General features: G+C 34.4%; 2 protein-coding genes across 4 annotated transcripts in view; both read left to right on the plus strand.

Annotated features, from left to right (window-relative positions):
• LOC149786621 (uncharacterized) overlaps window positions 1–9,534 on the plus strand; it is a 38,820-nt gene extending 29,286 nt beyond the window's left edge. For both annotated transcript variants that reach the window (XM_089977135.1, XM_089977134.1), the window contains one exon: window positions 358–9,534. In XM_089977135.1, coding sequence (XP_089833261.1) covers window positions 358–680 — 323 coding nt within the window. In that variant the 3' untranslated portion in view covers window positions 681–9,534. The remainder of the gene's footprint in view (window positions 1–357) is intronic.
• Window positions 9,535–13,584: 4,050 nt separating this feature from the next.
• LOC149786622 (uncharacterized) overlaps window positions 13,585–26,309 on the plus strand; it is a 39,972-nt gene continuing 27,247 nt past the window's right edge. The window contains exon 1 of one of the 2 annotated variants that reach the window (XM_089978232.1): window positions 13,585–13,702. The gene's annotated coding sequence lies outside the window, so the exon portion shown is untranslated. The remainder of the gene's footprint in view (window positions 13,703–26,309) is intronic. The other variant, XM_089978233.1, reaches the window with a different exon arrangement.

Genomic DNA, 26,309 nt, shown 5'->3' on the forward strand with positions numbered 1-26,309 from the left:
GTAAACCAATACCAATTGGTCTTTGATTTATTTATAATTGGAAATCAGGTTTTAATATTCAGGCATTGCTGCGCCGCTAATTTAACTTGATGATACAAACTTTCGTATACGAAGTGCTGACGAATTTTACATATCATGTTTTGTCAGTACTAAAAATTTGTTTTTTCCTAACCGAAACATTGACTTATTAGAATTCGTAATAAACATGGTAAAGAAATCGTGTAAGTGTAGAGCGAGTCAGCGGCATCAGCAAATCATCGTGGAATCCAAAACGTTTACTGTATATGACAATAAGGTGTATCTTTATTTAATAACATTTCAAATAATCAGACTGATTATCCTTATATATTCATTTAGGAATGTATGTCATCTTACTTCTCGAGGGAATAAAACGAGATGATCTCGCTACCGAAGTCCGCACAAAACTGACAGATTTGGATGTGAAACAGAGAGGGGAGAAAAGGTTGAATAGCCGAACATTGAAACAGCCAATAGATACAAAGAGTGAGGATCATCTTGATGAACAACCGGTTCTAAGGAGACTAGACGAGATTGCATTTTCCATCAGAAATCTCGAAGAAAAGCTGGATGCACTGGTACATTCAAAAGCCGATTCGGGAGTTATATTTGTTGACGTGCTTGAGGGATATCAACGGCTTAAAACTAGTTTTGCTTCATAAAAATAATTATGCATATATCTATCTTTTTATGAGTCACATCTGTTTTCTGCACTATATATATATATATATATATATATATATATATATATATATATATATATATATATATATATATATTCAGATTGACCTCTGAAGTGATAAATGATAATGCATCCAGCACCTGGACCATAAACGTATAACTCCTATTCTAGTACAAATGATATTCGCTCGTAATTCTACTGGAAAAGAACAATACAATAATATGAATAATTTCTTTCTCCAAATCATACCTTATAATTGGGTAGGAGTTGGAATAAATACCTAGATAAAAATATTGGAATGTAAACAACCAGAACATCATGAACAGTGAGTACAAAAATGATGTGAATTCAAAATACGTCCTGCACGGACTGAAAGTAGATGTAATGAGAAATATTTTATCGATACCACGTAAGCATCAATATTATTGAACAACTATTTCAACAGATTTAAAAAAAAAATTTTTTTGCGCAAATACTCTAGAAAATGCCAGTTTTGGAACATTGTTTGAAAACATCTATGAAAGAGTGAAAGAGACCAAGGGGAGGGGGGTAAACGCTTGTGTCCCAACGACGTGCAGGAACACAATGAAGTGACCGCTCGGCAATCCCATCCGAGGAATAACACACACTAGCAGAAACCTTAAAAGAGCTGCAAATTAGAGGGATTATTAATGAGATAAAAGCGCTGAGCAATATCTACAAGAAGGAATATTCAACTCTAAATGAGTCTTTTTTAAAGACAAATACAAAACGCATGCAAAACAAGCGGAAAACAAAAGTGTTAAGGATACAAAATTTTACATGACTATTTCCACAGGAATGAAAGCTTGAAAGTTTTGATATTTCAACTAGTTGTCTTCAGCTTGATGCTGATGCTGATACTGACAATTTTTTATGTTGAGCTAGAAATCGATGAGCCATATTGCTATCTGTTTTTTGGTGTGTAAATTTGTGTAACCGCAAATTATATCCAAGATGGTTCATTGTTTTAGTAGTAAGTATACGTTATTGGGTGACTAATAAGCAATTTTAAATAATTATTGAAATGAAAATGTGCTAGCTGCAAAAGCTGAGGATTGTATGTGTGCGTTGCTGTCTTTTTATAGTCTTCTTGGTTTAAACATCTTTTTTTTTTCTTCAAACTTCTAAATGTCTATTTGGAGGATGTTTTCTACCAATCTGGTTGATCTGTCCAGGGAAAACCTTGTGGACTTGTACCATGAATTTTATAATGTTGGAAGTTGTTTGCCGTTGATATGAAATTATTCCGATTTTCTATTCCATGTCGCCACTTTATTTCTATATCATCGATGAAGCGTATCCACTCGTATGGTGTAAGTTCCACCGCTGCTAAAAGTTGACCCTCCCCCCCAGTTTTCCAATATAAATATTATCATACGAAGTGGACATTTTTGTACTCATTGCGGTTCCATTGATTTGGAGGTAGTTTGCTTCATTGAATTCAAATTTATTGAGTTTTAGGACAAGCTCCAGGAATTTGACTAGAATGTGAGTAGGTTGATTGTCTCCCGTGCTTCCCTACACACCAGTATCCATTCGTTGTGCGGTATGTTAGTATAGAGAGATGTGACGAATAAGGAAACAAGCATTGTATCTAGCAGTAATGGTTCGTTTACTTTGCTTTTTATGAGGTATATGTCGTGTCCATAAGATATGATGGTAACTTATGGACATGTGGTCTCATGAGATGATCCAAATATTCTGATATCCTTTATGTGGGATGCCCATTACCAGAGATTATAGGTCTGGCCGGGTTTCCTTGTTTGTGGATGTTTGAAGATAAAATCTACCTGCCCTAGGGTTGTCCGTACTTAAATAAGCTTTTGCTTGCTGGTCTATGTGCCCAATTTTGTATGCCTCGTCACTAATATCGGTGATGGTTTTTGCATAATCCAGTGTTGGATCGTGGTCTAGGTAGAATCGAAAGAGCTTAGGCTATTTATAATCTACTTTTGCACTGTAAGTTGTCAGTTTATTGTATGCATCCTAATCAATTCCTGTCACACGCGATTCCTTGCTGGATCCAGTGCACTTGAAAGGACTGGTGTTGGCCATATAATTTGTAATCTTTATATATATATATATATATATATATATATATATATATATATATATATATATATATATATATATATATATATAGTATACCCTAAGGGAGAGAAGCCACTTCTTCCATATATTCTCATGCGCATTAACGACACCATAGTACAGATAGTAGAGCCTTCAGCAACAACATGTAAACTATTTAAAAGAAATGAAAAAACCACACATATGATCTCAGGAATACTAACCGAAATCCCAATTGCAGTTTCAATAGAAAGATTCCAGCAAATAAACATCAGCTGGAAAGACATCGGATCCAACATACAAACATATAAGGGCTATGAAATACAATCAGGGTCTAGCATCATATAAATAGTGAAAGAGAACAAATATAGTGTCTTTTTCTACATGCACGAATTCCTTGTTAAAAATGGTACAAGGGGTGCATCTTCCATCGAAAATACAATAAGGGTGGTGAAACAGACCATGCACATAGACAAAGCACAGCTATAAGAATTTCAACCAAGAAATAAAAACGCTTTCAAAAATAACAATACACAAGGAGTGGAATCCAGAACACTTGTAAGGAGAGAGCTTGTCTGTAGCTTACCGAGGGTCAGTAGTTCTTCCCGGGGTTTTGGGGTTATTCCTCCAGCAGATATATTGGCCGCCATGCATAACCAATCATGTGCTGATAAAGGACGCTTAACACGCAACAACAACTAAATAATTAGCTATATTTAGTCTAATATTTTTTCTCCTGATTAATGCTATATAAGTGGTGTATTTGTTTTGGGGTCGTATGATAAATTGTTGACCCTGGCATATGGGCACAGGCAGTTAATTCACTTTCCATAGACCGTAACGTAAATATTTGGCTAAATTAGTATTTTTGTGGTACGTCGGAAAATGCCTCTTACATCTTAGAAATGGTCTATCCAAATGGAAACTTTTACAAAGATGAAAATTATATTCTGTGTTTCTTGTTTTGACACACATTCCCTTGTAGAGGCCACTAGTTGGTTTTAAACATATTTTATTTCCATAATTACAATGCATAGGGTCGGGCTAAAAGTTCTCACAACTTGGCAAGCGCCCTGCCACAAATACACAAGTAGATACCTGAGAAGTGGCAATGACTAACAGTACGTGTATCTACCTATGCGTGGATCCAAAACACAGGACATTAATACAAATTAATATAGAAACTTTCATTGAAAATGAAAAAGCAATACAAAATAAGTGTATAACAAATAATCTAAAGCAGTGAAAAGAGTATAATTGGTAGGGTATTACAAAGTAGGTTGGTGGTGGGTGCTGGAAATAGATCATGCCACTAGGTAACTTGCTTTAGACAAATATTCAAATATGTTAGTATTTTTAATATACGTCTGGAAGATTTCAAAAATGCGAGTCTTAGATCATTTATAGCTCTGCTGATCCAAACATCTATACATTTGTACCTACAGGGATTCATAATATGTTTAAGCAATGCATTAGTATCTGTATTTATTCGGTATGTTTCTTACAAATAAGAATAAAATCGTAGGAACTTACATTGTCCTCTTTACAATTGTAAAATGCTCTATCAGCAAGAAAATCTGAAACTAGTACATTTATATTAAATTTTTTCATACTGAATTTTTATCACATTTTCCGATGCACTCGTCCATATCAAGAATAATCTTTTGAAGAATGACATAAAAATTTTTAACGTGCTTGCTACACTAATGATGTTTTTAAAAATTGCTAAAATTTTAAACTGTTTCCAAACAGTGGGAACAATGTCCACAGTCGCGATGGAAGCCAAGTAATTATGATTTAGTAACTGAAATTATTATTTGCTTTACTTCTACGCCAAAAACCTATCAGTTCAATCTGCTTATCTAATTACTGCATATTTATTGTAATGACATAATTTCTTTATTTCATTAAAAGAGCACGTCAAAACTTTCTAAACTTACTAATCAGGTATAATAAAACAAAAAACTATAATGCCATCAAATTTACAGGTGAAAATCTTTTATTCAAAGTAGAACTTGCTTGAATATAAGTAATAACACTAATACTACTCCTAGTAAAGATAAATAATAGCAGCAATAGTAAAATTATAGCAAAATGTAGCCCACGTACCGATTTTTGTACGGGAAATAAACAATGAGGGTGGGTACTTACTAACCTTAAAACATATACAGCATAAAATATATTCAGAACAAAGTGATTTAGAAGTACAAAATGTTCAATTAATTTCTACAAATATCTGAAATGCCTAAAGCATATCAATGTTCCTGGCGCTACAAAAGGGTAAAACCATCAGCTAGAACAAAAGTACTTACAGGCATTCTAGAAAAGCATGCAGAGGAATTATTGCAAAGGCCTGTAACACAAGATGATGTTGTTTGCTCTAGTTGCCGTAGTAAATATTACAGAAATCTGTCAGTCACAAATTCACCAAGTCCACACCATGATCCAGATTTTCAGCTACCAACTACTTCAAGTGCTGCCTTTAAAAGCCCACAAACAATTCAACTTCAAATTCCATCAACACCAAGATCACACAGACGTTGTGTTGTATGTAAAAGACCACATGGGCATCGAAATCATCTTGTTAATGTCCCAATCTGTGCCATTACCCAGTCTTTTGTAGAGTGTGGTATATTTATAAATTCATATAGTAGATGTTGCAAATTTCATTTGGAAAGTTCATACTTTAGTAATGAAGCATTACAATCTATCAGTGCAACAAAAAAGTTTAAAGACTTTCCAAGAAAAGATATTACCTCAATTTTACAAAATGTGCGTGAGTTAATTAAAACAAAGTAATATTTTAACTTTGATGTTCCTTCTTCCCTGTTTGATGATGACTATTTCCATCTTACTAGCTTGAAAAGGGATCAATTCTTGGAAGTAACTTCTTTCTTGAATACACTGCGTAATAAACATGGTAGATCTCCGATGACATGCCTAGTATTTTTCTAACAAAGCTGCCGGTAGGCTTTCCAAACACCATTTTATCCCCATTTTCCCTTTTTACGACATCACAAGTGCAACGAATAATTAAAACAGTGCGAGAGTCCCTTATGGTTTACTTTATTGGTAAACACCTGGGTTTTCAACACATCACACATGAAGCATTCTCATCTGTCCACACTACTCCTACTGCAAGGGAGATATTTAATCACGGAAGCAACAAGCAGTCCTTTTCCTTGATGGTGTATATATATATATATATATATATATATAACTTCCAATGACGTTCATACAGTTTACATAAAAAATCGACCATTAGTTAAGCCAATGATGGTTGTGGGAATTGATGGTTATATTTTAACTGTTCTAGGCCCATATTTAGCTGATCATTATAGCAACGATGCAAGCATAACTAAGCACATTGTAAGAACAAATGCTGAAGACATTACAAATTGGTTATAGGAGGGTGATGTTTTTGTTGTAGACAGGGGGTTCCGCGACTCTGTCGATTTCTTACAGGAACATGGATTTAAAGTTGAAATGCCAGTTTTTCTACATAAATGACAGAAGCAGCATTCAACAGAAGACGTCAACACTTCAAGACTGGTCACAAAAGCACGATGGATAATAGAGAGCGTTAATGCAGGAGTGAAATGTGGAAGTTTTTTGACAAAGTAGTGCCAAATACACTTGTTCCTCATAGAGGTGACTTCCTTAGAAATATCTGTGCATTAATATATAAATTTCGACCACCCCTGGCCAACATGGATTCATCAACTGCTGAGACTGCAAGAAGGATGATTGAAAAAGCAAAGGAACCGAACAGTGTTCAAATCCTGGTTCAAGAGAACAACTTGCTGAATAAGCGCAGAATCTACTTTAAGATGGGTGCATCCACTGATGAACTGACTGATTTCCCCAGGCTCTCATTTGATTACCTGCGTTACATCACTATGGGCATTTATCAAGTCAAACAGGCTCCAAGCTATACAAATGAACATCTAACAGATAAGGGGCTTTATGATAATATGGTATGCATGGATTTTCCAGGTCTGTTGCATGCAAAAATCCAGTCTCGCCACGCCAGATATAAAACACATTCACTGTGGATCCAATACAAGCCTAACGAGTACACGGATTCCATCAAAGGATGGTACTGTACCCGCAAGGTTGGTGCTCGGGTTGTAGGGTGTTGTGTACACGTGTCAAGTGTCATATGGTTTCTAGGCTGCAAAAGATGAGAAAATGATCAGTTGACAAAGAGAAAATCACTAACTTGTCATCTTAAGGAAACATCATTTATTCCAGAATGTGAAAATAAGAACGGGAAATCAATTGAGGAGTGATTGCTACACCGCGACCACTACCTTCATCAATAATCATCTGGTTCCGTTTATATATATATATGTGTGTGTGTGTGTGTGTGTGTGTGTGTGTAAAAATATTTTTTTATAATTTGAATTGTCATCCATATCAAGATGTTTATATTATTATGACATGTCATGTGGGTGATAATGAGAAAGCGAGAATGATAATACATTCCACATTCAAAGGATTATAAGATATTTTTAAGATATGCACTTCAATTATTGTGACTTTTTATGTTTGTGTTTTACTGACTAGTTTGTTTTTCATTACTTTTTGTCTCTGATGAATGTGCAGTCATGGCAGGTTTGGTCTATAGAAAATGGCAAAGGTGTAGCTGACTACATCAAAGTTTGATGTGTTGCCCGTATAATAAGCACTGGAAATAGTGTTACTGTGTGTCTCTATGAGGGGTCAAAGGTTAAATGGCAAGTACAGAAACAGTTACTCATCTCAACGTTATGATACCAGGTGTATATCACTCTTACTAGGTAATATTGTGGTTGGACTGATGTGGATGTTACAAGCATCAGGATTTGCGATTAATTGTGTTTAACTACTAACGTTAGATACAAATTATTTATTCAGTGCATTTCATTTAAAATTGACTATTGTACTTTATTGGTATATTAATAATGTTCTCGCCATTATAGATTTCACAGCTAAAACATAAGAATAAGATGCATTTTTGGGGTGGGTGGGGGTGGTTCATTTACTCATTACCATTCATATTTTACAAAAGTTTGCAAATATTACAAAAGTGTTGGTGTAAGGGATATTAAATATTGCTTGGCATTCGCATTAATATGCAGACAAGTATATAGTTCATAAACGAATCATATATTAAATAGAGGCTACATCAAGGGGTATGGAAGTCAAGGTATTTATATATGTTTCTGCCATAGATTGAAACACGTGTGTGTGTGTGTGTGTGTGTGTGTGTGTGTGTGTTATATTGCCATGAAAGTATAAGGTTAAAAATACCCAAAGAACACTTGTCATTTCCAGTGACGGTAACAAACCAATATATTCGGTGAAGAAGCGAACATATTGGTCCCTGTTAATGCCTAAATATAGTCATAGCATTCAATAATATTAAACAATAATTGAAATAAATCAATAACATTAAACATCGTTCAATAATGTTAATCAATATTTCATATTGGAACATTTGTTATTATTTTATGGTCAAGTATCTTTATATATATATATATATATATATATATATATATATATATATATATATATATATATATATATATATATGTGTGTGTGTGTGTGTGTGTGTGTGTGTGTGTGTGTGTGTGTGTGTTTGTCGACGATAAATCCATATGGAATAGTTTTAGAAATAAAATTTTATTTACAGAGCTTTATAACCCAAAAATAATAAAAATGCATATTGCAAAATTTAAAAGTGAGTGAATAATTCTTGTCAAAGCAGTATCTATGAGAAGTAAATGGAAAAGATGACTACTTTTCATGTCTTTTTTATAGTGTTTTGACACCCTGTAACCATGGCAACGGATTTGCTATTAGTTTTGGTTAACTGCTACCGTTAGGTAATATGTGTTTAGTGAGTGCATTTCTTTTATCAGATGTTTCGTCGTCTCTTGCTTGCATATATTTCTTTTTAACACGTACCTGAACCTCCAATTATATAGAAAGCCCTACGGCGAGATATTCGCAATATTTTTGCGTAGGAATATGGAGAAACAGGTCAGCCTACATGTATATATAGTACTTACAATATTTAGGCACAAAATTTGCCTTCGAAACAGTTGTCAGCTTATAAAAGTCAATGTAATAATGCAACTAGCTTTACTTTAATGGTATATATGAACACATACTCATATAACATTATTTTATTCGTTAAAATCTTTCTATATGTTTTTGAATGTCTTCATTGCCCCCATCGAGGGCCCTAGTTTTGAGTCTACAAAGAATTGAATATAGGCATACATGTGCATAGGAGGAGGTGGAGGAGAGAGAGAGTGAGAGAGAGTATAGTCGTATATAGTTATTTTAAACGATGAAAAGGTAGAAAATACTTACTTTGACTCGTTTTTCATCGAAGTTTATGTGCAAACTTGTTCCTAAAAATTCTTTAAAGTTGCATTCATTCTATGAATCCCTGAATCTTGCACGATGTAAATCACCATTTTTTGCCTACTCTAAGTGCTGGTAAATAGCATTTGCAAAACGAATAATAAAATCGTTTTGTTTCCCTATGTTCTTTATAAACGTGTACATCCTCTCATTTCACAGACAACTGCATGTAGTCAGTATAATGCAGTATTCCCGCGCTGGTTTAAAAATAGACGCAAAAGGTCTAGAGTACATAACATATAGTCTGTTTCTTTCTTGTATTCTCTAATACCATCACTTCTAAAACATATTTCACATTTTCAAAGTTCATTAAAAGTGCTGAACCAATAGTTTATTTTTCTTTTCTTTCTTATTAATGTCCATATTATATCTTTACGGATGAATATATAGTTTATAACTAGATTCCAGTTTGACTATAGACTACCTCAAGGTGTGTGGGAGACAATTTATTGATTTTTTTCTTCGAAAAATAGAAACACAGTAGTGTATGTGTTACATGGCCATAAAAACATAAGGATACAAGTACATAAATACATAAAGAACACTTGTCATTTCCAGTGAAGGTAAGAAACCCATATATTCGGCGAAGAAGTGAACATACAGGCCGCTGTTAACGCCTCCTTTACCGTCATATTCAATAATATCAAACAATCATTTAAATAATTCAATAATATTAGACATCATTCAATAATATTAAACAATATGTTATTGAGGAACAGTTTTTGTATTGTATGATTAAGTACCTTTTTGTCAACGTATTTTAGAAACAGTTTTCAGTTGACGTATAAGTTCGATATTCTATTTTTTTCTATGATGGGTCATTTTGGAATAGTTTTAGAAACTAAACTTGATATATATACAGTTTTATAACCTCTAAAATAATAAAAATGCATATTGCAAATTTGAAACTGAGTGAATAGCTCACGGAAAAGCAGTATCTATGAGAAGCAAATGGAAAAGATGACTGCTTTTCATGCCTTTTCTGATAGTGTTTTGACACCTTGTAACCATGGGAACGGCCACGTGAACACAAAAATGATGTCAGAAATAAATGTTAACCACCTCATATGTACATTATACATAATATAAGGACATATGGAACGGGGACAGAAAATGACCCTTATTCAATATAGTCCTTTCAAGATGTTAGCGTCAGGACTTCAACTAACATCTATACCATACGATTTAACTCAGATTGCCATATGTATGCAGTCGTTACTCGAGTGGTCAAATGATGAACATACTCAGCAGTAGTTGTGAATAGACTCAACATTGAAAAGCAAGAGTGTCTAAAATGAGTAATGGGATATTGGGCAGATATTAAGAAATTTAAAATCAAGACGCAAAGTCAGCAATAACTGTTTAATTAGCATTTCTTAACTCACCCCACTCAACCAAAGTCCTTTCAGGTGCACCTCAGGTATATAGAAAATAATACTTATCATTATCTGCAACATCTATCTTTATGCTTGCATATGTGTGTCATAGTTTGTGTGTTTGTATGCAAAAGCGCATCACAATGTCCTTTCGCTTCCATTTCAATTTCCTTGTAAGTGTGTGAGCATTAGATTATATGTAAATATGAGTGATTCATAAATAACATGCTCCCCCCTCCATAACTTTAAATTTTCGTAGGATTCCATAACGGCTCCAAAATCAATCATGTTAGGTTCACATAGGCCCCATGGTATCTTACTAATCTTAAATATCTTAGGGCTCCATATCGACCCTAAGCCAATTATGTTAAATTCTAGGTGGACACATAGTGGCACAGTAATAATAAATTTGCTTATATCGCCATATCGCCTTATAAAGTTGAATTCCCAAAAAGGTTTACTAAATGGATCAATCAAGTTAACTCCGATATGAAACCATAGTGACACCCGAAATGCTAAATTCTGGTATGTTGCTTTATGGTCATTACTAATGATACATTTATATTGGGCTCCAAATTTCATCAGCAATGTTAAATTAACACAGGGGTCATGGACAGCTAATTTTAAATTTCCACAGAACCGCATAGCATTACCTCCATGTTAAAGTCTGTTAGGGTTCCATAGTAGTCAAACAATGGTAATTCCCGCAGGGCCCAAAATATCCCCGTAATGTTTAATTTCCATATGGCCCAGTATTTTTAACTCATAAAGAGATATATAGTACCTTTCATAATGTTAAATTTTCATATAGGTAATAAATTCCGATGTTACATTCAAATATGGCCGCGTACCGTCCCATCCATTTTACATTTCAGTTGTTTCTTATAGTGTCCCACCACTGTCATTTTCCATAAATGGCATTAGTGGCCTCTTGTGCTACGCTAATATCAGTCCAAACTTTCATATCAGTGTAAAAAGCAAGAAAGAAGATCGGGAAAAACATTTGTTCAAGAAACAAATGTCCATTCTCTCTCTCTCTCTCTCTCTCTCTCTCTCTCTCTATAGATATATATATATATATATATATATATATATATATATATATATATATATATATATATATATATATATATATATATATATATATATATATATATATTTATATATTCTTTTCTCTCCTTTTGGTCAAAAGCTTCAGAAGCTTTGGTAAATGCTCAGCTGTAACTCATTTTGTCTCTTTCCGGTGTATGTATGTATGTATGTATGTTGTCTGCTAGTGTACAGAAATTATTACAATGTTGCTGATGCGCATGATTAGTATACAATAAGTCTACGGTAACATTCTTTTGTATTGGGAGAACTTCTTTATATACAAAATGAGAATTATCTCACAGTCTATAGACCGGCCACAGTGATGAAAATCAGATAAAATATACTCTGTGACCTAAATAAACTCCGAGATTAGGAAAGCGTATATAACAAGGCAAGCAAACAATAAGTGCGAGAAATGTGCATTGTGCAGTTGATGCACAAGAATCGCGTAATGCAATAAGATCGATAAGAAGCTTCATGTAAAATAAAAATAAAAAATATGAAATGTAAATCAACTTTTGTTTTGTGTCTAATGTACAACGCCTCGTGACAAGGCCTCTGTGTTGTCAATATTCGTAGTACAAAGTACAATCATTGAGTAGATAAGCATCCCCTATCGGAAATAAACTGGTACAGTTTAAATATAACAACACGATGAAAGATATAAATAGTAAGGTGATCATTTTACAGAAAGATATGATCGAAGTCAAAGGTTAAGTACATGAAACGAAAAGTTCCCAATCAGCAAGATAATGGGTGTCATCAGTAGTTATCCCTTTTTAATATCGACAGAAACGAATTCTAGTGTATGCAGTCTTATCAAAACAATGCACTATTGTAAAATTCTAGTGTATGCAGTCTTATCAAAACAATGCACTATTGTAAAATTCTAGTGTATGCAGTCTTATCAAAACAATGCACTATTGTAAAATTCTAGTGTATGCAGTCTTATCAAAACAATGCACTATTGTAAAATTCTAGTGTATGCAGTCTTATCAAAACAATGCACTATTGTAAAATTCTAGTGTATGCAGTCTTATCAAAACAATGCACTATTGTAAAATTCTAGTGTATGCAGTCTTATCAAAACAATGCACTATTGTAAAATTCTAGTGTATGCAGTCTTATCAAAACAATGCACTATTGTAAAATTCTAGTGTATGCAGTCTTATCAAAACAATGCACTATTGTAAAATTCTAGTGTATGCAGTCTTATCAAAACAATGCACTATTGTAAAAGTGTTTAAGTTATAATCGGTATTTGTTTCTGTTTTTTTTCTTCTTCAATTAACAGCTTTACATATTGCACAAGAGTCTTGGAAGTCTTAACATTTTTGCCCATGGATTATTTTGTATATTCATTATTGGGTCGCAAGAAAGAAAATTTGTATTTGCGCTTTAATACGAAAATATTTCTGCTTCAGCAAATTTGAAAAGAAAGTGTTTGTTTCTCATCAATACTTCCTTTCTCTATCAAAAGTGAACTATTATAGCATCACCTACTTTTATTCCATTTATGAAAAGACCTTATATGTATTACTCATAAACACTATCTTATACGATATAGAAGATCTTAAATTGGTAATGATTTATATTTAATACATTTGAGCTTTTTGTTGGCTGAAATGACTGATTATGAGTTACCTTATTAATCGTAAATAGTGTTGTTTGTCCCTTTGTTCACGGAAGTGAACGACGTTCTTTTCAAAATATTTTTCTTTCCATTCCTTTGCTAGCAACACCCCACCACATATACACTCACACACCCTATCTGACAAAAGACGCAAGCCTTTAAACGATGTGAATCTATGTCGAGTCATGCGATTTGTTTCGCCTTCCTTGTCGCTTACTTTATAATCCTGTCTAGTTTTAAAGCGAGTAGAATGATGTTAGATCACAGTTACGATTTCTGGTTCAGGCAGCAATGTCGTCTCGTACTGGTGATCTTTATGTACAGTAGTAATTCGTTTCTTCCTCTATAAATGTGATCATACAAGAAGATAAGAAAGACAGCAACCCTATCCTTACCGTAAGTATTCTTTGTATATTGATTTTGACAGCATATGGTTGCAATAACTAATAATGTCATAAATTGAACATCAGAAGATTTTATATCGTGAATCAGTGGAACAAATGTTACATAATAATCATTAGAACCACAAATAGCATAAGGCTCATTTTGTGTCTCTATCCTATCAGACAAACAAGCCACTCTGATTAATGTTTGACGTGGAACATTAAGGAGGCACTAAGCTGGATCAATAAAATATAACGAAACAATTACTTGTGTAATGTAACAATTCATGAAGCTTTATCAGCCACAGGTTGACATACCTTCCTTGTGACCAAGCTATGAGACAGGTAATGCGACATTTAAAAGTAACGATAAAGTTTTGACCTGTGAACAGAATTGCGTAATCTATCTGTCGTGATAGATAAGAACCGACAATTCTACCTACGATCTTTCATGTCCTTGTAGTGTTGGTTACCAGGAAGACGGCCAACTTGATGAATGATCGTAGCTAAACTGGTGCGAAACCTCCATTTTAATGTAGATAGTGCGCAACATTAGCGATAACCAACCCCACACCCATTTCACGGTATCAACGCTACTGAACATGTGTGTTAATTGCGTAGACGAAGATTTAAAATATGTCTAATACAAAATTAGTCTTCATGTTTGACATGATTATTATACCCTTAAATCTTTGCAACACGAGGTGTTCAAAAGCATAGACCATCTTGTTTTATAAATACTATGAGAGAGAGAGAGAGAGAGAGAGAGAGAGAGAGAATCTGTGGGCATAAAAAAGTGTGCTTCCTTGATTAGAGGGCCATGAAATTCACAAATAATTATGCACAAATATGATATCATTATCCAGACATAGGCGCATTAATGATATTAATGCAGCCACACTTAAATATGATGGAAAATCCTTCTGGTTCAATTTAGAGTTTGCGGAATATTTATATATAAACTTTAAAGCATTCAAATTTTTCTTATTAACACAATGCCATTCCGTGATTTAAACGTGGTTGTGCCACCGTCATGTAATACGCGTTAACAACGTTTAGTTTCAAGAAATATATTGGCTTACCTTGTCTAGCTTGAAGTTCTTGTACTTCTGTTCAAAAAAACCTCTGTTTATGAAATTAATCTTTGTACTTCAAAACATCTCTCCAAAGGTTTGGAGAAAATATAGTACTATATTCAAATTTATTAAGCAGTAGGCATAGTGTAAAGTTTATAGTCCATTTGAAAATAATCCTTTCCCCTTGTTTTCCAAAGAGACCGTCCGAGCTCATTTTTAAAAACTGAATGCTGTTAAACTGGAAGAAATATTGAATGAAGTAAATGTTCTTAAATGTATTTTGGTGTTGACAGTACTCTATGAATAATAACAAGCTGAATTTGAGTATGAGCGTGTGTGTATGTGTGAAGAAATAAACTATAGTAGAGTACATTGTATGCTATGTAATGTCCTCACAAGATAGGTTGTCTGATAACATATATGAATGTAAACGAAAGATCTTTTTGATCTACTTCATTTGTTAGCAGCAATAATCTATTTATATATATTGTTAAGTATGGCATCTATTATTTGATAAATGTGCATTGTTCAGGCACGACGTTAATCAATAAAATGGAACGTATTAATGACGCCTCTATGTGTTCTGATTTACCGTTCGCATTTCTCCAACAAACTGAGCTACGTGCACAATGAAAGCTAATATTTTGAAAGCAAGTAAGATTGCAGATTGCTTAAATTTTCCTTTTGTATTGTCGCCTAAAACGTTTCATACAATATTGGTATGAATAGCATCAATGCTGTAGAAGCAGTAGAAGCTGCAGTTATATTTATATACGCTTAGTGGAGACTGTTGTTCCAATAGTGCGACAGTAATAATATTGTAATTTAAGCAATAATCATCATTGTCCCGATTAGCCCTATGCAACTGCGGCACTCAAAATTGGATGCATAGCAAGTCACGTGACTATGTTACGTAGTGTCTGAAACAACTCTCTAAAATATTAAACATCTGCATTTTAAAGGGAAATTTATCTTCGACTATAGTAATATATTGTCTTGGTGTCATCACACTGAATATTACAATCGGTAATTACAACTTATTTCTTTGTGAAGTATGAGTGGGATTTAGGAAACTGTTCATAAGTAACGGTAATGTAATTTCTTTACCATAAACTTTATACTGTCAAGATGCCACTAACAAGTTGATTATGATTTAGAGAACCAAAAGGAGCAACGGGACTCCTTAAAATGAAATAGCATGCTCATGCAGAGATGCAAAAACATAAGAGCGCTTGGCATCACTATGGATAATATGGCTAGCACGACATTTCATACCAAAGAAACACACTTCTATTTTTTCTACACACTTATGTTGCATCTTTTTTCAGTAACCCTTTACGTACACATACAGCCAGTATAAACAGGGTTCGACATTTAAACTAGTCTCATCGCCCAGAGCAGGTATCGCTGTTGGGAAACTAGACAAGAGTTGCTTGCAGCTGGACTATCGAACTTACAAGAAAAAGAAGCAGCCCCCTTCAACCCCCAAGAAACCAAAACATAACAAAGTCATCTAGAAAGTAGATTTAATTCCCTCTATCCAGCGGTGGTGAGAAACTGTAAATATAACAAAATTTGGCATCCAAATTCCAACTCACATCGTACGCTATAACCAACAGCGGATATGTTTGACTAACAAACGATATAGTCAAGCAACTAAATGGGGAGGATTAGATTAGAGAATATCTCATATATTTAAATTTTCAACACATTTCCTTTTCTATCAGCTGAATCCCAAGTTCAAAAATACTTTTATAAAACTCAACCTGTAATGCTGACATCTGAGCACAAGCAAAGACTTGCCATTTGATGATGTTAAACTCGATGGACCTTCTTATAAAGATTCCACTGATATGGATCATTATACAACAAGATTGTTTCGGCATTTGGATTTGTGATTAAGTCATGTCTTTGAATGGAAATACAATTATGTTGGAATTAAAAGCAATCATTTTGTACATCTTCTGGCATTACAGGAATATAGGTTTACCAAGAGCTACACAATCATGTGAGATGTCCTAGTCTGTGTTTAAAACATCGGCAGTACAGGTAGATTACGGCGGGGGGGGGGGGAGGACAAAAGGGAAGAGGAGGAGTTTGAGAAAATGTCAGCCTATCAATAGCGTGAAAAAATACTCTTGTTCTGACTAAGAGGAGACAGAATTATATCAAGACTATTCGATAAAAAATATCTTGAGATAAAAGACAAAAAGGATGTTAAATTCCAACCACACCATGATTTCAAAACAAATTAAATGGTGAGTCTCTTAATAGTATTGTCTCACTTCAGGATTCGGATGTTAATAAGACAAGGACACAGGAAATCGAAAGGATGTGCAAGAAAATAGGCATAATCTCGTTTACGGTTTTCTGATGTAGACTTTTGTAATGAAGTTGAAATTGTTTGAAATGTTAATCATGTAAAATACAGTTTTCTCGAACTCTTTTTTGAAACTTGCAAAGGGATTTTGGTAATGGTAAACAATAACAAGAATGTCTCGAAGGGGCTGGATTTTACTGGCTGAAAAGAATTCTCAGAAATTCAAGAAAAGGCCTTTTATTTCACTGCATTAGCTTATGAAGGAGATGAACTAGGTGGGCAACATTACCGAAATAAGAAACATTCTAGCACAATGTTTTAATCCAGAAACTGAAAGTCTCTCATTATTATAAATTTCGGTTATGTTGTAAACACAGGCGTGCGGATAAATATAATGTCGATATGGCGCAAGACAATAAAGCGCCGACACAAGAGCTCAATCAATTTTTCTCCGACAAATAGGCGCCAAAGAGTGTAGCATATATGAATACTTGAACGCATCGACATAAACTGAGAAGAATAAAGTGCAAAGAAAATTACAATTGTAACTTGTTACATGTTTTTCATAATATCCTATTTTCTTAAACACAGTATTGTTTAAGCTCTTTTTTTTCGGCGCTCTTTTCGTGCACGCTTTTGTCGGGCCTGGTCTTAGTATTATTGCTTCTATTTTCTGTTTAAATAAGCTGTTCCTTTTTTTGTCAAAACTTGTACAAACAAGATAAAACCTTCTACATTTTCATGACAAATACATTTAATTAAAATAAAAAGAGAAGATTTATTTCCATATCGTGGTACTCTTAATATGATGCTTTCTCCGGTCGTTCAAAGAGAAAAGTGCTTCTTCAAATCTTAGGCAACGTAATAATCTTCCATGTTAGATTATATTGTTACATGAGAAATGCATGTCCTTACTTCTAAAAAGTAATGCCCTATAACTAACGTATTTTTGTATATATATATATATATATATATATATATATATATATATATATATATATATATATATATAAATTTTAGTTCTGTACAGCTTTGCAGTTAGAAGAGCCAATATGTTAAGAATAATGATACCTTTTCAAGTGTTATTCTTATATTTATATGCACATTGATGGACAAAACATGTATTTGCGAACAAACGTTTGTGCTGCCTGGTGCTATAATCGATCAGTTGATGTATTGAGTATCAAAACCAGACAACTTTGAAATTCTCGCTGGATCAAAGCCTGCACCTTGCATTTGTGTTACGGTCTTTTATGACAGTCGAACGTTCCTGGAGTCTGATGTTTACATATGTTGGTCCATCCTGTAATATTGATCTTTAAAATGTCCAATTTATCAATCTTTGTTTAATTAAAGATAAAAAAACAAGAATTTTATTCATTTCATTCCTTGACGTTTTTTTCTTCTTCTGCAAACCTTCTGTGGTAATAGTTATCCTATGAAAGTCACATTTCGCTGCAGCATATATTGCAAATAATTGTTTATGAAAATTATTATTTCCATGTTTAATGCAAATGAGAAAACAAAACATTTTCTCAACACTAATGGACACTTCTATTGTTATATCATGAGAAGTGAGTCAACAGTGATCGATGTTTTTCCACACTTGTGCCAATACTAAATCACTGCAGACGTCAAAGTCAAATATCCATTTTTAAAATGTCGCGTATATGTAATCCAACTTGTCATGCAGTAATACATAAAAAAAATACACACACTGCTGAAGGCTGAGACCCTACTAATGTCGATGGTTGCCGTTTAGATATTGACATGAAATTTTCTAGGAGGTGTTACAGTGGAATAAAACATGATTTCAAAGTTAAAGTATTTTCATATTTGCAATTTTGCTGAATTACTGTTTGTATTTTGAATTAATGGTATCTTTTTTACAGTTTGGTTGAAACGAGGAAATATATCTTACCATGGGAAATAAAATAGTGTTGCATGTCATTTTGTCGAGTATTCTGAATGACACTTTTGTGACCCACTATAATGGCAGAACATCTTTATCAAACGCATTTGTGTAGCTTAAAATATTTAGATTTAATAATTGTTGAACGTTTTATTTAGACCTTTCTCCAGAGAGAATCCTACTCATGCGATAAAACGAAGACCAAAAGGAATTATGGAGTAGATTATGTTGCCAGTCGATTTCATTTGATTGCATGCATTGTGATATATTTAGTTTTTAATTCAAATTATGAATAAAGGGCACACACTATGACATAATGTCAAGACCATTTGTTTTATACATTTCCGTCATCCATTATTTGTATAGCATACATTTCACGTGTGGTTTACATTGATGATGCAGATTTCAGTTTTATTTCATAAATGAAAACTTTTTTTTGTCGTCCATCTTTATAACATGAACCTTTTTAGTCTTCGTATATGTTGTTACGGACGTCTGTATGATATATTATTTTATAATATAGTTTCATTTGAATCATTTGAATTAATGACATTTAGTTAATTCTTAATTCAGTGACTGGCCTGGACCATATTAAAACTACACGCATTTACTTTATCCATTCATAAATCAAGGTTATTGCCAAGTTCATGTCAACAGCCAATTCGGCCAAAGTACGCCACGCATTAGTGAATGAAGGTCATGCTAACATCACGTTATCCTAGGAATATATTTGTCTTGTAGAGATATGCACGCCATAGTTTTTGATTGGTCCACTAACTGCAAAAAGTCAGACCAAGACTCTTAAGATATTTCACAATAAAATAATTTAAATACCTGGAATCATTTCAAGTTATTCAGAGTTGTTGATTCGACTAGCAAATAGTGGCCATATAAAATAATTAAGTACAACTTCTTTAATTCTTCAGTTATAGCCGATATCTAAGAGTATGACATTTATCTGCCATGCAGTTTTGAGATAAATAAAGAAATAAAGAACAAATATAAAGAGAAGTGCTTTACAACCTAACCAACGATGAAATGGTCAAGACGGCGCAAGAAGAAATTTATGCATGCATATAGTGGCATTTTACGTACATTAACAACATACTGGCTATATGGCGCCATCGAAAGGTGTAGTTTGAGAAATGTACGAATGAAGTGCACAAAACTAAAGAAAAAAGATAAACCCTCTCAACTAAATATAAACGTCAGTTACAACAATATAAACCGTTTGTCATAAAGGTGCCAAACTTCTGTAAAATTGTAATACAATAAAAGATAAATGTTACACATATAAAAGTTTCAAAACGTAAAGTCTCGGGTTCGTTCAGATGTAGGTACGTGAGAAGCCGCCAGTAGCTTCCCGTGAGTTCTTGGTTCTTACCGGGGTTCCCCCCACCCCTTTATCGTCTTCACCTGTTATATTGCTTGCCATGTACAGTCGCTCTTTCGCTAAGGAATGGCCTTAAACCCATACAACAACAACAAAACATGGTAACATTTTTTTAACAACATAAACCCTAATTCCATCATACAGTCCAATATTGTTTGGGGTGGTACTTCATGAAGCTGACATCAAAATACTTATATGTCAAAATTTAACAAATAGTTGATTTTCCTGGACTAGAAAGTAACAAATCCGAAAAAAGAACTTACGGCATTGCGAATTAAATCCAAATTGTAATCCAAGAATTAAAACACAAGTGCTATTAATGAAAAGTTCTAAGTGAATCACAGTTCAAATCACGATGAAAATACAAAATGGAAGGAGATGATATCTGTAATAACCTACGAAGTGCAGATGTGTCAACAGTATATTGTTGAATCACGGAAAATATTATTCCAGTTTTTGAATTCAGTATAAATTTTGATAAATGTCTTTGTCCAGGAATTATCAGAGAATTTTTAGTATTTCCAGGAGAAGCGATCACTTAAATTCAATAATTTGAAGAAAAATAAAATTCAGCCCCAATCTGGAGACAACATAAAATAATTTGACGTCTCAAGTGTTAAGGTACGGCTGATATAATTCTTATCATAACATCAGTTATAAGACTAATTAAAACGCAACACAGATTCCCGGATTGGGGTCAAGAGTTCATCCTTATAGAGAAAAAGACGTTTGTTACATGATAATTATCACGTTGTCCAGGTATGACTTTGACTCAACTTAATGATTCTTACTCTGAGACAGATATAAAATATATAAAAATATTATTTACCAAACTTGTCACTCATTTTGGAACAAGGTCAGCACAGATACAAAAAATGTTTCATTTATTAGCTGTTTATATGAATGAAATAATTTGTTTTTAAAACAATCAATTCTGGACAATTTCAAATCCAGCAAACAATGCTATATTACAATAGCATGTAATGGAATAAAACATTTAAAACTAACGTACAAATAATTACATTAAATATATGTAACAATAGTATTATCGGGTTTTTATTCTCTCTTTTTTTATTAATTTAAGCGAGTAAAGTCTACTCCCGGAATACCCACTTGGCTCAGTGTTTATTGAGGTAATATTGGCTCGTATTCGTTAGCAGATGAGATTTTAGCATAAGCTTTCTTAAATATTCATTAGTATTAGGTACGTTTGTTGAGCATTCCACGGCATTGTGAAAGATAATCGGCCGTGTTGGTTGGTTATTTTTTTTTAACCTGGCTGGGTTAGTTTTAATATGCTATCGGATGGGTGCTCTTGTGGAACTCGCAAACATGACTCTTCTACTTTCCGCAAACTGTTTCTGTATTAATGCTAATTGTGCTGACGCAGTCTTAATTGAACCAGATTATTTTTCTGTTCCCTTCATCAAGGCATTGACTCTCCTTGCTTGTTCCACCGTTTCCAGAGTCTTTACTAAAATCTCTTTTGTTAGTTTGATCAATGGTGCAAACGTTTGAATGAAGCTCTCTCTTGTCTTCCTGTGAGAATTGTCGCGACTAGAATAAATCTTTGATACGTTTACATGTTACCATGAGTTCGCGAGGAAGGCCCAGTTGATCATGAGTTTCTTTGCGAAGTCGATCAGCAGCTTTTGCTATAACATAGCTGGCGGTCTTCTTCATTGTATTTGTTGATTATTGCTTTTACCATTGCTGCACGAGACACGTTTGTGTTCAAACTGGCTCGATATTTTCCCAGGAAGCTCTGGTCAAATTAATGGCGTGGAAACTGTAAATGTCCTTGGTAACACGGGCAAATATGATTCACAATTTATCCCAGAAATAGTCGTGACACACTAGATCCAATGAATGTTTGCGAGACCATAAACTTCAATGCCACGAAATATCATCAACAGGTTTCAGTTGTCCCAGATTACCAAAATGTGTTTTGTCGTGGAGTTCTATTAGTGTCCAAGCATCACATCGTCGTACACGATACGATTCTCCTTCAAATCATGGTCGTCAATTGTAGGAGCGTCATTGAGTGTGGAATACGAATAAGTAGTATGATGTTTGCTTCTCGACAATGATACAAGTGATTATGTAAAAGCCCTGAGTACATCATAGCATGTTTGATCACCCGGGGACGGCGCAATCACTTAAAGGCGATCCCATGATAACAATTTTTTAATTATATTCAATAACGATTGGGTTTTCCCGGATCCAAATGGGCCAATCATTATCGCTTGAACTGAATTTGGAAACGTATCCTCTTGCTTGGATATTCTGCGCTTTTCAAGCACCAAGAAGTGAACAATGAGTTTTCTCTTTTTCGTGATGCCATGTTGAATGCGAATCATGCATTTGCATTATGTGCAGTGCTGTATGGCATCTCGTACTGCAAATTCAACCCAAGTTCAAGAACATAGTTGCTCAACTGCAATCACTCGAAATTGTGTTCGGTGTGTAGCAAATCAATTCACGTTTTTACAAAAGGATCGCCTGAGGAAATGTCGATGCTACGTTAGCAAAGCTACAGTGGATATCATGGAGCAAATATCTTTTGAAAAGCATCTTTGACTCTCTCTGGGACATAGATACATTTGATGTAATCTTTGTACAAGACTGGATATATAACCTGATTCTAAAACGCAACCGAAACCCGGTAAATCACCTATAAATCGCATCGATGGTGCATGTTGCAGACATGATCCTACTTATAAGGCATCAAACGATTTTTGTGCACGCGATTTCGTGAAGCTCTGATTCCTCAGCTGCACTTGGAGAAATAATCCCTGGATGTATCAGATAAGGATGTATGAATTCTAAGTTTTACATTGCAGGTAAAATATATTCCTATAATGAACAAACATGGATAACAAACTGACCTCAGATATTACATTCATCAAATTTATTGTACGGGTGAAGCAGGCGTTGGAACGTTAGCAAGCGCGACAAAATTCACCCACGTGTTGTCTCTATCATGGTTGGCGAAACAAGCTTTTGGCAAGTTTACCTAGCAGCGCCAAGAATGATTTCCCGTAGACGGTTTGATGTGATAATACATACAAACGTTCAGCAGGCTGATATGTTATTTCATTCACATAATCTGTTACGATGACACGCGTTAAACATTTTAGATGTTGACATCAAATACTAATAAGCGGAGCAGCTGTTTGTCGACTAAAGATTCAGCAAGTGTCCCATATGCACTTTAGAGTATTTATGCACGTTCATCGCTAACATTGCCACGGCTGTTAGATGTCTATACAGGTAAAGAATTTCTTCGAGCGTTGATGCGTTGTTGACGAAATATAAGGTGTTTGATCGTGTTCGGCATGTCATCATACATCGCGACTACGCCATTGCGGACAAGTTAAAACGTACATTCGCTCAATGATTAATAGGGCATCTGTAGCCCAAGATTTGTTAAAGAGGTCTTAGATCGCAGAGTAATCATTTGAATGGATAACACGACTTCCATCAGTCATAGCACCGCTGAAATATGACATCACAACCACAACTGCGATTTAACCTGCTGTGGCGATTCGGCTGAAGATTGTCACCATTACCTACAAAATGATTTCTCAACCACCAGCATTACACTATCTGGAAACAATTTGCTTCGGTATCTGAATGAATCGAATGAGTTCGAAAGTGGTCGATTACTACATTTACAATCTCGGGTCCCACTGATTTTCCGGGATAGCAACACTTTATCATCTGGCGTCCGATAGCGAACGAACAGCAAAGAGTTTACCGCGTTTCAGCTGTTGAAGAATCGCAAGTCGCTTTCGCGGTTACAGAGATCCCTCCAATGTCGATTTTCATGCGCTAACGCATCAATCATAAGTTGATTTGTATTTTCATGGCGTCCATGAGAATAAGGATCAATTCAGTCGGTGAATATTCATCGTTTGGTATGAAACGCTGACAAACACACCTTAGTGCAACAATACCACCTGATACACATCCATGCGTGCATTCAAACCCACCAGCAGGCATGGTCTGCACCATTGCCCATTCATATATAAGTTGTTCGCGTCGTGATATATGATTTAACTGTTTAGAACAGCGGGGTCGAATGCGTTCACATTAGGGTTGTTAATTCTAGCGTAACGGTCCTTTGTTATTGCAATCCATCCGCAGAAGGAAATTTTATTCCATCTGACACCGAATTGTATAAATTCTTTTATTTGTTAAATACGTGTATTCGGGTTTCGTTTCTTGTGGAGGGTGATTAATGTATACTGTACAATGTTTCGAAACATTGAGTTCGGTTCTTCCTATGCCGCACGTGCGAAGTTCTTTCGATGGGAAAAACCGATTCATCAAGCACACAGAAGATGCAGGGCTACATTGTCTGTGTATAAATGCCTCACGTTAGGACTAAATCTTTACGTTACGGAATGTCTTGTCAGTGGGCTGTTTACTTAAGGACTTGCACATCTTCAGCTGTAGAGGTATGTGAGTTATTTATTAATTTCTTATGTATGTTATAAGTTATGGCTATCGTACTACCACATTTATTTTTCGTATATTTTCTATGTAGCTCCGGCTTGAGTAGTATAATGCAAATATGTTCTCTTCTTATATGTGACACAACAGGAGATTTATATTAGCAATAAAGTTGCATTGTATTAAGAAATGTTTAGTACCATAGGATTCTTATAAGACACAGGTAGATTCACTTCTGAACCTGTTTATTGCTTTGTAATGTTGTTCCGATGATGTAATTAGTATAGTTTATCGTATATAATGTCATTGCCTGTTAGCGTATATGCCCGTGTCATTCTTAGTACACGGTATTAGATTTATTTTAAGCTGATCAGAGTTGACGAGATACCAGCTTTTGAGCTGACCATAGAAGTTGACCATAGCAGCTGTAAAGCTGACAATAGCAGCCGTAGAGCTGATTGAACAGTGCTGTTGCTGGTTGAGTAGCAGGTGATCGGGCGTTACTGGCCGGTTGGTGGACGCTGAGTGCTTTATTGACCAAGGAATTGAATGGTGGTCGGTGACTTCCTGTAATGCTGATTGCTGAATTAATCAGTGTGACTGGTAGTCAAGTATTCTGGTGACGGACTGTTTTATGTAACTCCATACATGTATTCTTTTAGCCGTGGGCTAAATTTGGTGTTTGTTATACCCAGTGTTTTGGGAGTGTAAAGATATTTTGCATGATATCGGTCCCATCGTTTCATCATTTTACTATTTGAGTAAAGTACTTCATTTTTCACTATTTGAGTGAATACATTTTACTATATGAGAAAGTACATAATTTTTACCATTTGAGTAAAACACATCATTCGTTTCGTCGTGTGAAAGTACGGTGAATCATTTTTACTATTTGAGTAAAACATATTCTCTTTGTGTGAAATTGCTGTGAATGATTTAACCTTTGTCCTTTTACTGCGTAAGGTCATTTACTTGCATTCACATTTATGTTACATTGTTAGGTTCGTGCGCATCGTGTTAATGTATCCAATATCTTATGCAAGCACGTATTAATCATAATTCTTTTTTTCATTTAAGTCATTCATCAATAAACATTGTATTTTTTTTTACGATCAAAAGCGTTCTGTTATAAATCCGAACACAACCCGCTTATCTTGTAACATATGTATTTTATGCCATGATGACGAGTTTCCATTTGTACTGTGTTGACATGATCACATAGACATGATTAAAAAAAATTAGACTTATTTTTTCTCAGTGACATGTTTCCACAATATAACTACACTTGCAGATATATTAGTCGCAATATCTACGTAATTATGTGAACATGTTACAGAGAAGAACAAGTTTTACTAACGCAAACGAGGCTATACTTATCAAGTATGCAGCTTTCTTTAGAAATACCTCGTCATTCAGCTTAATACACTATATGTTTAATAAGAAAATAATTATATGTAATTG

Source organism: Sinohyriopsis cumingii, chromosome 12, assembly GCF_028554795.1.
Source record: "Sinohyriopsis cumingii isolate HCF-2022 chromosome 12, ASM2855479v2, whole genome shotgun sequence".
Classification (NCBI taxonomy): Eukaryota; Metazoa; Mollusca; class Bivalvia; order Unionida; family Unionidae; genus Sinohyriopsis; species Sinohyriopsis cumingii.